This window comes from Lepisosteus oculatus, chromosome 19 (assembly GCF_040954835.1).
Source record: "Lepisosteus oculatus isolate fLepOcu1 chromosome 19, fLepOcu1.hap2, whole genome shotgun sequence".
Taxonomy (NCBI): Eukaryota; Metazoa; Chordata; class Actinopteri; order Semionotiformes; family Lepisosteidae; genus Lepisosteus; species Lepisosteus oculatus.
This window is the reverse complement of record NC_090714.1, coordinates 16,937,141-16,952,965: the sequence shown is the minus strand read 5'-3', so window position 1 is coordinate 16,952,965 and position 15,825 is coordinate 16,937,141. Positions and strand designations below refer to the sequence as shown.

At 49.2% G+C, this 15,825-nt stretch overlaps 1 protein-coding gene across 1 annotated transcript in view; it reads right to left on the bottom strand.

Moving 5' to 3' along the window:
* Positions 1-78: 78 nt before the first annotated feature.
* Positions 79-15,825, bottom strand: part of lmtk2 (lemur tyrosine kinase 2) — a 47,810-nt gene continuing 32,063 nt past the window's right edge. The window contains exons 8-14 of the mRNA XM_015360345.2: positions 15,393-15,477; positions 14,331-14,452; positions 12,625-12,774; positions 8,257-11,473; positions 7,170-7,305; positions 5,997-6,248; positions 79-3,042 (exon numbers count right to left, since the gene is read on the bottom strand). Of these exons, the coding sequence (XP_015215831.2) occupies positions 3,014-3,042; positions 5,997-6,248; positions 7,170-7,305; positions 8,257-11,473; positions 12,625-12,774; positions 14,331-14,452; positions 15,393-15,477 (3,991 nt within the window). The 3' untranslated portion in view covers positions 79-3,013. The remainder of the gene's footprint in view (positions 3,043-5,996; positions 6,249-7,169; positions 7,306-8,256; positions 11,474-12,624; positions 12,775-14,330; positions 14,453-15,392; positions 15,478-15,825) is intronic.

Here is a 15,825-nt window from a genome sequence, read left to right as displayed (position 1 = left end):
CGTCCTGATGCTAAGAACCATGAAATAGAGGGGGGGGGTGACTCCCAAGGCAAAAAGAAAAATACAGACAAACAAAAATCAATTTACAAGTCAATTTTCATTTAATCTCCATATTAAATAGACATAGTGTTTTTCATTATAAACATTTCATTGAATTACACTATGCATGATCATCAACGTGAAGTAAAAATATTACAATTTTTAAAAATGTACACTTTTTAAGGACAGGATGACCTGAAGTTTTCTTTTCTGTTTGTTTAATTTAATTTTAGCTTTTTTTTTTAAATCGTGATATGCTGCCTTTATGTAGCTATTAAATTACAAAATGAAAACCTCATACCTAGGACTTGGTTACATCATTCCCCATTTACAGACAAAATTATAACATTTATATACATCAGTACCATTCAACATTAAGTTACACTTCTCAAATGTGCAAGATTAAGCAAATGTTTGTAGAATAAAACATCAGAATTCTTTAAAATAAAATTTCAAGTTTATCTGTAGCACAGGCTCCTGATATTACAAATATTAACCTTTTTAAATACAGTAACTACTGTACTTGAATAAAAAGGGCACCTACTAACAACATATCCGAAACAACTGGTATTTAAATTTGGAAAAGCGTTCACCATTTATAAAATAATCTTTGGGATTCCTGCACCTGTTAACCACTTGAAAGCTATTGTCTTAAACTAAGACATCTCCATCTTTAACCAGTTAAGTCTGGAAGAACTTTTTGAATTCTTTATATCAATTTATTTTTTTTATTATTGTATACTACTTTATACAAAGCCTGAAAAGAGCACAATTTTCGTGGGTCTCAGTAATGCTTCTGGGTTCCAGTTGGATTTGTTTCTAATGGGGTTATATTTCTCAGCTGCTGCACTCCAAACACGCAATGAATCAGACAGACATCTGGCACTTTGTCAAATTTAACTAGATTGAAGTGTCAAAATCTGACTGACTTCTTAAATTATGAGTTTTGCAAATTCAGTCTACGGGCTAACCGTTCCACTGACAAAGAGAATATCTAAAAAAGGAAAAGTCTTATTCTTCCATTTTCCAGTGGTCACCTGAACCCAAGCTCATAACCTTTTATGCGTCTATGAAACCTGAAATGTAGTGCATTACATGCAAACGCAAGGGGATCACAGTCTTTATGATGCAGTTTCACTAAAAAAAAAACACCAAGCCTTTTCTCCACAGTTCTGTAGATCTCCGCTGTAGGAATAATAATGCACGAGGTCAGGGAGAGTATCATGTTATAGCTCATGTTCCTCCATGAATTACTGCATGTCGGCCTGACATACACAGAGACCATTGCACTGAGACTGGTTATTCCTATAAACTAGTAAAAACAAGGTTTTTCATTGCACTTCTGTTCTTGTAATACCAAGCTTATTTATACTACATTCTGGTATTCCTCAAGAAACTTCAGCTCTTTTAACAGACGGCAAACAGTAATTAAAACAACTCAAGTAAGGAGAGCAGCCAGCCTGCATAACAACAAACACGAACTGCCCCGCCTGTCTGTTCATTTGGTTTTTTAATGTTTGAACAGCAGAACACACATTGGTAGCTGTGGCTTTCTGTTTTAAAACAAATGATCAAGATTTTGCACTCTGAAGATCAAAATTATTATCAGCTGTACTCGCCCCCCCCCACACACACAAACAAATCCAAACTAAGATTTGCGTTCTTTTCTGAAGCAAACCAAAAAATTCTGAAAACAAAACGTAGTGCTAGCTTCCTTCCTCCTTTTAATACAACTCCTTCATTAAAAAGGAAACAAAGATTACCAGCCTTACAGCAAATACCTCCTCGCACATACAACAATGGTGAAACAAAGTGGATCCTTTGCTTTTGCACATGTTTAAACTGGCGATCTGTAAATTCAGCTCTTAGTGCAGTTCCAGCAAAGTGTTTTGGAATGTTTTATAGTCTAAGGACACAGACTATCTTTAATTTACATGCACTGGAGCAGGCATGTGCCTTTATCTGCTTTGTAGTGAAGAGAGACAAGAGTAAAGAAGTATAAGTTATGTTTTAAACAAACAAACCCTGGCTGCTGAAGCAGTATACAGCAGCCACCTAGGCCCTGTGCACACAGATCCTGACAGGCACCTCCAGCCCATGAACAGAAATTAGATTCTGTCTGCAACAGCTAACAGTGCCCTCAACCACAGTGCACCAATCACTGGCCCGAACCCCAGATCGTTATCGCTATCGTCAGGGTTGCTATGGTTATCATGGGTTTGTGACAGTGCATGAAATGAGACATATTGCCACTTTCTCCAGAACACGGCAAACAACGAAACCCAAAATATGAGCAGATCTTGACTTGAAGAGAACCACATGTCCAGCCGTTTCCAAAACCAGCAGCGAGCACACAAAACCTAAGACTTTCTTCTTTTGTCAGCAGCACAGAAATCGCCTTGAAACTCATCTCTCTGGACGCCACACAAAGCTGCTGCCTTCTGCAGTGTGTAGGGCTCCCATGCAGGGGGCTGTGCTTCCCCTTATTGCTCAACAGTGGGGAAAGCTATGCCTGACGGTCCTCTGTGCAGTGCTGAAGATCCTGCAGGGAAATCCAGTGCATTACAAAATGCATAAAACAACGAGTCAGCCCCGTACTCAGACAACCAGAATGAAATGCAACTGCAGTGACTTAAAAGCAAACAGCACACAGTACGATTTCTTCTTGCCTGTACAGCTTCTTTAAGAAAATAATACTTTAAACTGTCATTTTTTTTATCACACCGTGAAAACTCTCAGGCCTGCGCCTGGCCTGTCCAGTTCTTCAATAAATGCGGGGAGCGAGGGGTGTGGGGTTTGGGCGTTTCTCATGCCTGCTGCTCGGTGTTGACTTCAACCCCCTTCCGCTGCCCCCGAGACGGGGGCTGCCCAGCCGGAGCTGAACAGCAGCCCCCTCAGAGGTCTCAGCTGCCCTGCAGCAGTGCCCGTGCCCAGTGCAGCTCTGCCAGTGAAAGCAGGTGGAACAAGACCTCGCTTAGTCCTTCTCCCCATCCTCGCTGCTTCCTGGAAAGAGAAGAAAATGACAAAAGCAGTCAGAAGCACGTCGCCTGAAGCTGCCTCTTATCAATGAATATTGAAGTGGACAGAGTATCAGCTAATTCTGACACGGCAGCACTAGCGTGGCACGGAACAATCTGTGCTGTTCTGGAAACGGCACCAAGGAGACGCACGCATCAGGACGCAGCAGCAGCTGGAGAAGGAGAAAAAAACATCCCTCCAAAGGACAAAAACAGATGCATCAAAACCACTCTCATCAGCCCTGACCTGTCCCTCTCCAGCACACCTGCACAGGTTCCTGGAGTTCCTGGACCTGCCCCCCTCACCCCCCCACTCCTTAACGCCCTTGATGTGTCAGGACCCTCCACTGCAGCCCTCTGCCAGGAAACAAACCCCTTCTCCGCCTGCTGCTGCCTGCATATCTAATCAGTCTGCGCTGGACTGCCACCGTAAATGTGGAAATGTGCAAATGAATTTCACATATCAAACTGGGACCCATTTTCTATTTGCTTTGCTTGCAGATAAACTCTCTTAGTGACATTTTCCTAAGAGAGCGCCATGTGTACTCTATACCTAGTGTATCACCTATACCCACATTCTGTCCTCTCCAGCTCACACACACACTGGAATGTGTGATTATCTTCAGGCAGACCTTGAACAGACCCTGATGCACAAACTGTAGATTTGCTATTTTTAACCCCACTGCCTTTTGAATTGCTCCTATAAAAACAGTTTTCTGTGAAGAAAGACAATTAATGGTCTAGCAGAATGGAGGCTCTGTGCTTCCTGTTGTTTGTTCCTGGAATTCTGCTAATACAGAGCTAAAAGAGAAGAATGTCCAAGCACTTTCAGGCACTGACAGCCCAGAGATGCTGGGCTTCACCATTACTTCACCTGTGACCAGGAATCCCCAGTCACAGAGCAGAGTGAGGTGGTCTCCACTGGTTTAGTGCGTTTCAGAAAGAGCTGCATCAGTGCTCTACCAGCCTTAACCCTGCTGTTTGGGTGGTGCGCTAGCCGAGTGCAGAGACGGTGCGCGTGGCCAGAGGCGTGCATATTCATTCCACTTCTCTCCCGCGACGGGGCAAAGGCTGCGAGCTGCGAGCTGCATTAAAGAACACACTGAAGCTCTAACGTGAGGCCAGGGTGTTGAACGATTTGAGTAAAAACCAACTGCACCGTACACGCGCACGCAGACGGGATGACTCTGCCCCTGAAGTGCCCGTGCACCGGTGGGAGTCATGGGTTATTCTTCCCCTGACATCGATCCGTGCCCCGAGCGAGAAGATGCGGGAGTCGAGTTTTCCGCGCCTTTGGAGCATGCTCCGATTACAGACGCAGAGCCGGAGCCCATGTTCTGCTCTGCAGCTGCTCGGGGTTAGAAAGACCACCCCCTTTCCACGCCCACAGCTGGGACCTGTGCGATGTCAGAACTGGAAATAAAAAAGCTCCTCAGGCAGGACGTGGAGTATAAACATCAAAGCGGATTAGCCTAGGATAGCTCACAAGGTATCTTACTGCATTTAAAACAAACTCTGGGGCCGAGTCAAAAGATCTGCTTATCTTCTGCACCACAGAATAAAATTCAAGACTACAGCACAATGATACATTTTCACCCATCTGATAATCTTATCCCAGGAATATCACAAGGGGAGCCTTATTTTTACGGTATGTGCTATCTTTTCTGTTCCAGCTCATTAATCTCTTATTCACGGGGGATGAGCAAAGCAACTTTGTGGGCACAGGTTTTCCCACAAAGGGTTTCAATCACGTTAACCATGAGGAGACACTTGCAAGACCTGCTGAGGGCACCACCAATCAAACCAGAGACCGGCCAGAACAATGGTGGAAAACAGACTTAAGATCCAGCTCCAACAAAGCAAATAAAATCCCTAGAGCTCTACCTTGTTAACATCTGTTCATCTAAATGCACATCTGGGTGGAACAGAGTGTGCGTGATGGCGAGGTATGTAAAGAGAAGAAGCTGCTTCTTCCAAATGCAAGTGCTGTCCCATCAGATCTTACAATCACACAGCGTCCCCTGAGGGTGGCACTGCTGGGTACAGACAGCCAGAACCCTAAAGCCCAGCCGTATCACAACGGATCTCTAACAAAGCCTGATCACTGCTCAGGCTGGACTCTTCTCTTCTCTCTACTTCAGATCCAAGGAAAAAAAAAGTCCTGCTTCACAATAGCTTTATTCTTATCCACAACCTTTGTTCTGAGATGATGGACCTGCATCAAACCATGAGATTTCTCTCCTGTCTCTTTGCAGTGTCACCAGGCACTCAGCCAGCGCCTGGCAAGAAGGAGCAGATGTCCTCTGAATGTTTTTCAATGTGCCTCAGCTGTTTAAAAAAAACATTATAGTCCGCCGTACAGGCCATTAAACACTGACTCATGCAAAATCATAAAAAGGGGAAAAGGGACAAGTCACTCTTTCCATGAGCCCAGGGCTGCAGATGAAACTCAAACAAGCACAGCCTCCCGTATCCTCATGGCAACAGAGCTGGGCCCTCAGGCGCGTCTCAGGGCTCAGGGCTGCTCGGCAGGAGCTGTGGCCGATCGCAGGCTGGCGCCGCCCGCCGCTCGCCAGCCGGGCGCCCAGAGTCAACCTGCGGCCCCTCCAGACCGACCCCCGCCGCCAGCCAGCGGGCAGCGACAGGGAAAACACTACAAGACACCGCCTCCTGTAGGGCTGATGACGATTACTGCTGGGGGGTGTGTGTGTGTGTGAGAGGGACATCAAGACACAGCTCCCCAGGGCAGGAGGGCGAAGGCATTGCCTCTTGTGTATGAGAGCAGAACGTACTTCCTCTCTGGACAAACGCAAAGTGCAGTTTAGGGCAAAGGCCTGAGAAACCGCACTGCAGGCGGGCGTCTCTGGGGTCTATTACAGCCGAACAGGACAACACGGCCCGGATGTCCCCGGGCCCAGGCGGCGAGGTCGAGGGGCTTGCCTCCTTGCTCGATGTCCGAGTCGGTGAGGTGCGTGAGGGAGAAGCCGGCGAGGCTGGCGGGCGAGATGGAGAAGCGCGAGTAGGCGGAGGGGCTCGCCCAGCTGGGCTCGGCCGCGCGGGTGGGCGGCGGCGGGGAGAAGTAGCGGGACGAGGCCGCGGGAGAGGTCTTGGCGAGGATCAGGCGGCCGGCCGCGCCGGACATGAAGGAGGCCTCCGGGGAGGAGAAGTCATCGTCCCACTCGAAGCCGCCGCCTGCCGAGGTACAAAGAGGGCATGAGAAACCTGTCCTGCCGGGGAGCCTCACAGACGCAGCACACAACACTCCAATTCTTAAAGGGGAACTGAGGTCTGGGTTTCTCACACCGGTTATTAAATCTCGGTAACAAAATAAGAGTGTATCGCAAAATTTTACAAACTCCAAATGAAGCATAAGATCGTGACTCGTGTTGCAAGTCGCCATGTCGTATCAAAAATCTGGTATCGCCAAAGGCGAGAGTGAGAGCTCACAAGAATTGTGACGTGAAGCAGCCCTTCCTGCTCACTAGTCACTGCAATGACTGACATCAGTACAAGTGCAGGTTGTGCAGCAGACGGTTCACCACAAAAATGTTCCAACGTGACCTACAGGCAGAGTTAACAGGTAAGAAGTATTTGTTGGCAAAACCGTCTTGAAACCTTGAAGCAATATTGTTCTTGGGATTACAACAGATGTCTTCCCAAGCCTGCTTGTTTGCAGTGTAATAGGGCCGCAACACGCCACCGGAAATTCTGTTGCCTCGTTCTGAATCACAGATACTGAAGGCACCATGGCCCTGCCACACCTGGAAGTGAAGTCTGCTCTATTTTCCGATGTGAATTGGAGGTCGTACGCTTTACCGTGTGTTTTTCACTTTCGCGGCTGTTTGAAATGCACTCATCAACGCCAATTCTCTCAGTCCCTGAAAAATAAAATCGTCCCTGCAGCTCCCCTTTAAGTGAACCGTGGAATTGGTGGCACCTAGAAGGCACTTAACTCAGCTTTATTATAACATAAAGAGGCTGGATCTCAAAAAGCAATTGGCATATTTTGGGTTTAACTTAAGTTAAAAACCTAAGAAGGCCCAGGCCTTCAGAAGGCCCAGCCGAATCCCAAGGGGATTTCCCATGTGGAGACAGTGCGTTGCTGCTGTGTACCCTCTTCGTCGGTGGAGCTCTCCGAGTTGGTGAACCTGTTCAGGTAGCTGGAGGAGGACACGGGGCTGCTGAACTCGGACACTCGGCTGTCGGGACGGGAGGAGGAGGGGTCCCCCAGCTCCTTGGTGGGGGTCTCCTGAAATGAGACGCGAGGTTTGAGCGGGCGAGCATCACGTTGCAGATCCTTTTCCCGGGAACAGCCGGAACTCGGGAAAGCCAAGGCTTGACAAACCTTCAATCTCTAACACCTGTCTGATCAGCCCTGCTCAGGTCGTGCTCCTGTCGCCTCTCTGCCTTGGTTCGAAGCAAGAAAACAAAACTGTACTTGAAATCCTGCGACAGCTTTATTCTGCCTTTCTGCAGCCCAGGAAATGTTGAGATTATGAACCTGCATCAAGCTTCGAGGTTTTTTGTACCTGTTCCTTTCAGAAGAATAAATTGAATCCTAAACATAAGCTCTTCTATTCTGACTCACAGCAGTAATAACCAAGTATTCCAAAATAGCCCTTGTTGCAACAAAAGAGCCTTTGTGTGCATGGCTGCGAGATACTACAGAGAATAAAAAGATTCAGGTCTTCACGTTGCAATAATATATGTTTGTAGCACACATCTCTATGTGGCCATAATACATGTTTTATCACACAGCAGGGCAGGAAACGTGAAGGACGCTGTCTATTGCTTCCTGGAGTACACAGCTCCAGACCCTGGAGAGATGATACCCTAAGCTTTATCTGCAGCTCAAAATATAACCCTTATGATTTAACTCCTTAATCTAAAATTCAGATTCAAACAAATCATAAATTTCACCCTGCATTGGCCTTTTTTCACACTGGTGTTACTAAGACTAGATCAGATACTTCAGTGGTATTAAGCACAGATAAAATAAACAGAAATGCTCATTGCGCATGTTTAGGTCTGGCGATTCCATTTTCCTTTGTTTTAAAATTCTTCTTGGCTGGGCTCGATTTCCCGGAGACTGAGCATGAGCGTCTTTTGTTGTAATCCCCGTCTGTCAGCTCATATAAAGCTTTCAACCAAACAGCAATAACGATAAGTGTCATTAACAAAAGTGAAAAGAGCCTGGTACCTGGTCAAAGAGGTAAACTGTGACATCATCAAAGAAGGACACAGCCTTCCGCCGGAGCTCAGAGTCGCCCTCTGGTGGCGGGGGCCGGGCCCCGCAGGGGGAGGAACCCTTCAGCAGGCTCTTGAGGTTCATGGCCGAGGCGTCATTGTTGCTGATGATGATGGGCACAGGGTGCACGACGTCCTCCTCGCTGTCGGAGCTGGTGCTGTGCAGGTGGTACGCGCGCATGTCGTCGTCCGAGTCGTCGCTGTTCTCATCTTCCTCGTCCGCCTCCATGCCGTCCTCCAGCACCCCTGCCATGGTCAGGCTGTCCAACTTGCCCAGGTACTTCCCTTCGATGTCGGGCTCCTTCAGCTTGTGCCCCTCGCCCTGGTGGGACAGTGACAGCTTCTCATGCAACATAGTGTCCCCTGTAGAGTGCAACTGTGATGCTGGGAAAGAGGCCTCTGCAAAATCAGGGGGCTCAGCAGCCCTGGGGGGGTCTGTGGACCCGGCAGGATCGACGCCTGCCGCGGACCCTGGACCAGAAAGAACCTCGAGATCAGGCCCTCCCAGTTCTTCGCTGCCGTCAATGGACACTGGCACTTCCCTGTCCCAGTCCTCTTCAGTGGTGAGCACCAGCTCTGGCAGGCTGTTCTGCCCGACTCTGCCCACAGGCCTGGGCTCCTCTGCTCGATCTTCCCGAGGCCTGTCCACGGCCGCTTCAGCTGCCCGCCCCTCCAGCAACGCCATCGCGAGCTCCCCTGCCTCTGCGGCAGCAGTGTCCAGACCCGGCGTGCACCTGGCACCGACGGCAATATCGGCATCCGAGGAATCGCAGACCTCATGGGTGCTGCTGCCACTGACTTCTTCCAGCTTCTTATCCGGCTCCGAATCGTTATCGGAGAAGTACGCCGAGTCACGGTAAGAGTTTTGGTTGGCACTGGAGAACAATTCCACACCGGGAGCTCTGGCGTCCTGCGGATGGGTGGCTGTGGCCTCTTCCTCCACACCCAGCACGGTCTCCACCTCCGAGATGATGATCTCCGGGGGCGGGAGGAGCACAGGGGCCGGTTCCTCGGAGATGCTTGGCACGTATTCCTCTGGGGAAGAATCTTTGACAGCAGACTGGGAACTCCACTCGGGAGACTCCAGATTCTCCGTTTCATAGCCACTGTCTGCGGTTTTATAAGGAGGCTGGAGCTTCTGAGGAGCAGTAGTATTCAGCGTTTCCGCTGGCCCTACCATCCCATGCATATCCAGTGAATCTAAAGAGTCTGGCGTTTCTGCCGAATGCTCGATGGTTAGCATAGTAGTTGACATACTATCCTCAAGGAGGCTATCTTGGCTTATCTGGTCCAGACAATGAGCAGATGTCGTATGTGATGACAAGTCATCGGAGATATCATTACTCTCAAAGTTGATCAGGGCTTCCTTCTGCTCAGAGTCATTAATAGGCTGTAGGCTGGAGGGTACATGCTGTTCATTACCTTGAATGTCTTTGACTGTGTTGCTTACAGAATCCTCATTGGCAAGGCCAATGTCCAAAGCAGCTTTCCTGTCACATGCAGAGGGACCTGAAAGACTGCCATGATTTGCAGGATCTTCGATCACCGCAAGAGGCTCGTCTTCTTCTGGAGCTCCTAAATCTTCTTCCAGGCTATGGGTTTTGGCAACATTGCACAAGATATTGTTAGTGGCACTTTCAGGGAACAGGGTAGGTTGGTGGTAAGTGGAAGGACTTGTGGGGACTTCAGCTCTCCTAGAGGTAGAGTCAAGACTAAATTCAGTCTCTGTTTCGGAGGAATTAAGTACAACACATTCTTCATTGGAAGAGCTACTTTTACACTGTAGATGGTCACTACAGCTTTCTTCTATAATCAGTGAACTTGAAGGCAACAATGTTTCTTTATTTCCTAAAGGCTGCAGAGGATCATTCACACCTGGGCTAAGAAAGTGCAACAGTTCCTTCTTGGAGGGTACAGAATCCCCTTCACACGTTGAGGGACTTTTTAGGTCAGCTTTCTCAGCTATTTCATCCTTGCCTGAAGACTTGATATCTAAGCTATCCGCAGAAACCTCACTGAAGTTTGGTTCTGGAATGCCGTTGAGCTCAGCGTCTAAGAAACCAACACTCAAAGCCTTGGTGCCCCTTGACGAAGTCTCGCCATCCTTCATTAGGTTGTTCTCTTTGAGGAACAAGAAGTTGTCCGTCAGCTTCTCAACATTCAGTAATCGCACCGAGTCAGGGCTTTCCCTTGTGCTCTCCAAATAAACTGCTTCCTGGTCGTCTCCTAAAAAAGAACTCCCAAAGCTCTTCTCTGTGGTCTTGAGGTCAGACTCCGGACCCACTTCCAGTGACACCCCTTTCTGGAAGCGGTTCCCGTTGAGCTCAGGCAGCTCCAGGAAACTCCTGCTCCATGACCCAGAGTCCTCCAATTTGGTAGCACTCTCTCTGAAGATGTTCGTGTGATAGGGGCTCTCCAGATCGCTGGAGGACCCTGCCTGACTCTCGGGTAAATTTGAATCCTTGGAATCTATGCTGCGGTGAAAGAAGTCGACGTCCGTGCTAGACTCGTCCAAGCGGATGTCACGGAGCACCACGTACTGCTGGGACTGCCTGTCCTGGGGCAGCTCTCGGTCTGGGGCCTCTCGTGAGCCCAGGGGACCCTGGTTCTCGTCCACCTCCAGGCTGCCCTCCCCCTGCTCCTCCAGCTGGATGTAGTATTCGCTCCCCGTGGCCGTTTTGTGAGCATCAAAGACGGGAAGGACGCCGGGGACCCCAGCCGAAGGGGCCTGAGCCCCGCCGTCGGCGCCTCTCTGGGCTCCGGTCTGGAGAGCCGCGGGCTTCTCGTAGGGCGGCACAGGAAAGAACATGCTGTGGTAGTTGAGGGTGGTGTCGGCGCAGGACGGGCCGCGGTCATTGTAGTGGTCGTGCTTGGCCGCCTCCCAGACATACTCAAAGCTGAGGCCGCGGCTGGTCTCCGTCACCGTCAGAACCTCGTCCAGCTCGCGGCCCGGCCCGTCATCCACAAACTGCTCCAGGATGGGGAAGGACGAGTGGCTGACTGTGGTGGGGCGGGCGGAGGGGTTGGGCTTGAGTGCGTTCCACCGCTGCTCAAAGTCGTCCTCGGACTCCTTCTGGCCCTGCATGCGGAGGTAGGTGAGCAGCCGGTGCACTTCCTCGGTTGTGGCCCTCTTGTCAGGAGGAAGCCAGCAGAACTGCAACACCTCATACCTGCGGAGAGAGTTGAGAGTGGGAGGACTACACCGCCTCACAGCTTCACGCCCCAGTGAAAGTTGGGAGAGATGAGCACATGGGCTAACCAGTAACATTAATTTTAAGCATTGCCCATGAACCATTCGTCCATTTTCTAACAGCTTCACCCAATTCAGGGGAGCTGGAGCCTATCCCAGCATGCAGTGGGTGCAAGGCAGGGGTACACACTGGATGGGACACCAGTGCATCATAGGGCACTAACGAATCACTCCCTCCAATATTGTCACTTACTGACAATAAGAGCAAATGATGGATTTTTCTCATGAAGTATATATTCAAATATATAGATTAAGGACAGAATTTACATATTAAAGAAAATTAATGCTAGAAGCAGACACATTCTCTACAGCTATTTATTTTTTGGGATGTAGAATGTTGTCACAAGCGCAGACTTGCAAAAAACACAAACGAGAAAAGACCTTTGGCCTCTAATTTGGTAATCTGCCTTGTAACATGAACCCAATTTCACCTAGACAGTGGTGCCCCCACCCCCTCCCCCAGAATGTGTGAAGAAAAGAGATATCTTTTAAAAAAAACAGAGCAGTGAATTAAAATTCAGGATACAGAATTCAAACAGGATACAGAAAACGATACTCTAAAATGCTTCATCTGCTAATGACGGCACATTCACACAATTATTGCAGCATTTGTCTTTGATTTTTTCATCACCCCCCCACCAACACACACACACTTTTGGCCAGAATAAATATTAGTACATCAGCGCGTACGAACACAGGAAAAACATTTTCCTCTTTCGTCACCAGGCAACCTTCGGATGTGTGATTCAGAGGAGGCTGAGGGCAGAGGGCAGTGATTTGACGTGGAGGATGGATTATAGGCAGACACACACACGGTCACCTGGCTGCGTGGTGGAGCTGTGCCTGCCAGTGTCTGTGCGGTGATTAGGAATGGGGACTTCTGCACACCCACATCCGCAGCCATCACCTGGAGATCTGCACTGATGGCGTGCGCCAGCTGTTAACACTCACATCTGCATCCGCACCCAATAACAGAGCATGAGGTGTGCGCACACACAACAACCCTTGCAGCCAGCAGGGTCTTAAGACACACACGGGTGTGCGCCTTTCCACTTAGTAACGCGGCCTTACCATCTGTCAGAATAAGGCAGCTCCAGCTGAGGCTTGAAGGGCTTGGTCTGCTGCTCTTTTATGACACGGATTAGCACCTCTCTGTCAGACAGGTGGGGGTAAGGCTGTGTGGCGTTCTCGAACAGCTCCCACAGTGTCACGCCCAGGGCCCTGGAATCACAGACACACCTCGGAATCACTCACTGACGCACCAACGTGCCTCTCCGGATGAAAAGGCGGCGTGGACTGGTTGTGCCATCCAGGACGACAATCCTGCAGCAGGCAGCCGGGAACCCGCAGAATACTGCACCGCTGCAGCATGCAGGCACACTTAAGGTGTATCCAATTACAGCCCCGAACAAATACACCACGCAGATATAAAAAAAAAAAACATAAAAAATGACAGGGTCCTGGAATTCAATAAAGAAAAACAAAAAAACTCAAATCCAAACTTCACAGGTTTTCAAAACAAGAAAACACCAATAAGCCATACCAATACAAGCTTAATGATGATTAAGAGTAAACACCTAATTTATAAACGTACACACATACATTGGACATAAATAAAATGAAATACTGATTCTACATAATCAGTACTGTGCCTAAGCTATCTATCAAACTAAATGTCACAGGTTACACACATCAATTCCGGTACATCCTGGATGATAAAAAGGTCACTGCTTCTCAAATCTATCTGCAGCCCTACTACGACATTAAGGTGGACTGGCCCACAATCAGTTTAATTGTCTATCTTAACCATCTTATAGAACTGCCTTATGACAGCAGGCACATCAGTGTTTATACAGAGCTAAAATTACAGGCGGTGATATCATTTATTATCCTTGGCAAGACAGAAAAAAGCCAAACGGTTACTGTTTAGTTGCAGGCAGCAGTGTCAACAGATGGCCGTGTGCCAGCCAGCCATCTGGTGCCCTCGTTACTTGACCACAGGTCTTCCATAACTATTAACAGTTTCTCCCCGTTTCTGGGCAGGATAACGAACGTCATCCTCTTTGCTCGAGTGGCCGCTGTCTGCAGCGGCTGAGGGGTGACATCACCAGTGTGAGGGCCGAGGGCCGAGGGCTGCCTGTGAAGCACCGTGACACGACGTCACCCACAATGCAGCACCATGATGGAACTGGCAGACAAAGATGTCAGCTTTCAGCCCGATTTACCCCCATTTCACAAAGCCCACCTCACCAGCAGCTCTGGGCAGCATCTGAAGGGCGTCATATAGACAAAGATCTACGAGTTATATATTTCCTCTGCAGTAGGATCCACAACAGCTTATAATGGCAGGTGCTCCTCACAGCTTTGCAAAACATCATGTGCACCGCTTACTGTCAAAATGTCAAGAGAGTATCTCGACTCGTAACAATGATCAAAAATAAAAGCGAAATTCTCTTGAGGTTCTTTATTAGCATTTCTGTTTTGAGGTCTGAAAGTTAAAAAAATAATGAAAGGTTCAACCACAGCGGCCATCCTGGGGATTCAAAGTGAAAATAAATGTCATATATTTGGGTGTAAAGAGGCTTGTTATAGTGTTCTTTGAAAAAAAGAAACATGTCAAACATTTTTTATTCATTCCGTTCAGGATGAATTAATAACACTCCATTAACCATCTTCCCCGCTGAGAAGTGTCCGACGTGGAGCTCCAGCACGGAGCAGCGCCAGATCCCCAGCGCACTGGGAGCAGAGCGCACTGGGAGCAGAGCTGCAGGACCTACCACACGTTGCCGGGCTTGGTCTGGTCCGCTGTGACCACGCCTCCGTGAAGCTCAGCCACCAGCTCGGGGGCCATCCAGCGCAGAGGCACTGCCAGCTCCTCCTCGGTGCTGATGTAATCCTCCTGGGGAGGGCCAGAGCACACGGTCAGGCCCTGCGGCCACACACGGGACCCGCTGGTCAACCTGCTCCGCTTCGGGTCCGCTTCGGTGAAAGATATGACCATTTTATTTTTAATCCTATTTCATCTTTGGGGCGCACTGCCAATAAAACTGATACGAGACCAAATCTGTGATCATTAAGGAAAATTCTACACACACTTAGCTGCCTTGACTATAAACAGGGGCTTGTAAAACATTGGACTAGGTGGTTCTCGACTTGTAAATTAGGACGACTCTAGACTCTTCTAGCTTTTAAATCGGCCGACTGACCAAAATAAAGCCTAAATCCGCACCAAACGAAAACTGCCTTCTACAGATCCCACCCTGGCAGTGATCCTAAACACCACTCTCTCGAAAAGCTATCAGAACCCTGCACTGCACTGCGTCTTTGCTAAGAAAAGTCACACGGCACCATCCTATTCCAGGTTGGGATCTATCAATTACGCAGAGTCTATTCACATGAGGAATTAGAGCGTAGGCCTGTTTTTTTGTGGTTTTACGAGCGCACAACCGAGGCACTCTTAAATACCGTGTATCACAATAAAAGCGATACAACAGTTCTCGCAGTTCTGCCGGGCAGAAGCCCCCGAGTCCCGAGTCCTGCGTCAGCAGCACCTGCAGGGCGTGCCGGGAGCTCATTCCTGTCGGCTCCACACGGATCTCGGCAGCAGCTGCACTGGACAACAGCGCAGCCGGACACCTGCGGCTCTCCCAGAGAGCCAGGAGCGTCCCAAGCCACGCCACACACACTGGCACAGGGCACACTCGCTTTGGAGAGTGCACACAGGGACAAAATGAAGCAGTGCTCGTTCACCCACCCCCCAGTGCCATGTCAAAAACTGTCCTCCCCACAGGTACCACCCCCAACACACACACACACACCGCACAAACCAGACTGCCTACCTTGTACCTGGAGGGACCTATTCCATAATCGCCTACTTTGACTGTCAAATCCGTGGTGAGAAAGCAATTCCGCAGAGCCAGGTCACTGGGAGAAAAGGAAGAGGAACAAAAAAAAGAAACAGGAGCTGAATGCCAGAGCAAGGGCGGCGCACAGGCAAGACAGTAATAAATAGACATGCTGAGTGGGAAAGTGGTGTCAGTAAAAGGCCGATCAATACCCTGGCTAATGCACCGGAGACGATCCCTCCGTTCCTGAGCACAGCGCTGCAATGCTGGGTTACCTGACTCCCCCTGCCTGCCCCCACAACCGCGTGCTCCTTGCACAAAGCACTTCGCTTTCCACGCAGCATGTCGCTGTGCGCAGGGGACGCAGAACATAACCTCGTGCCACCGGGCAACTGCGTCCCCTGTTGAGGTAGACTGGGTCTGTAGC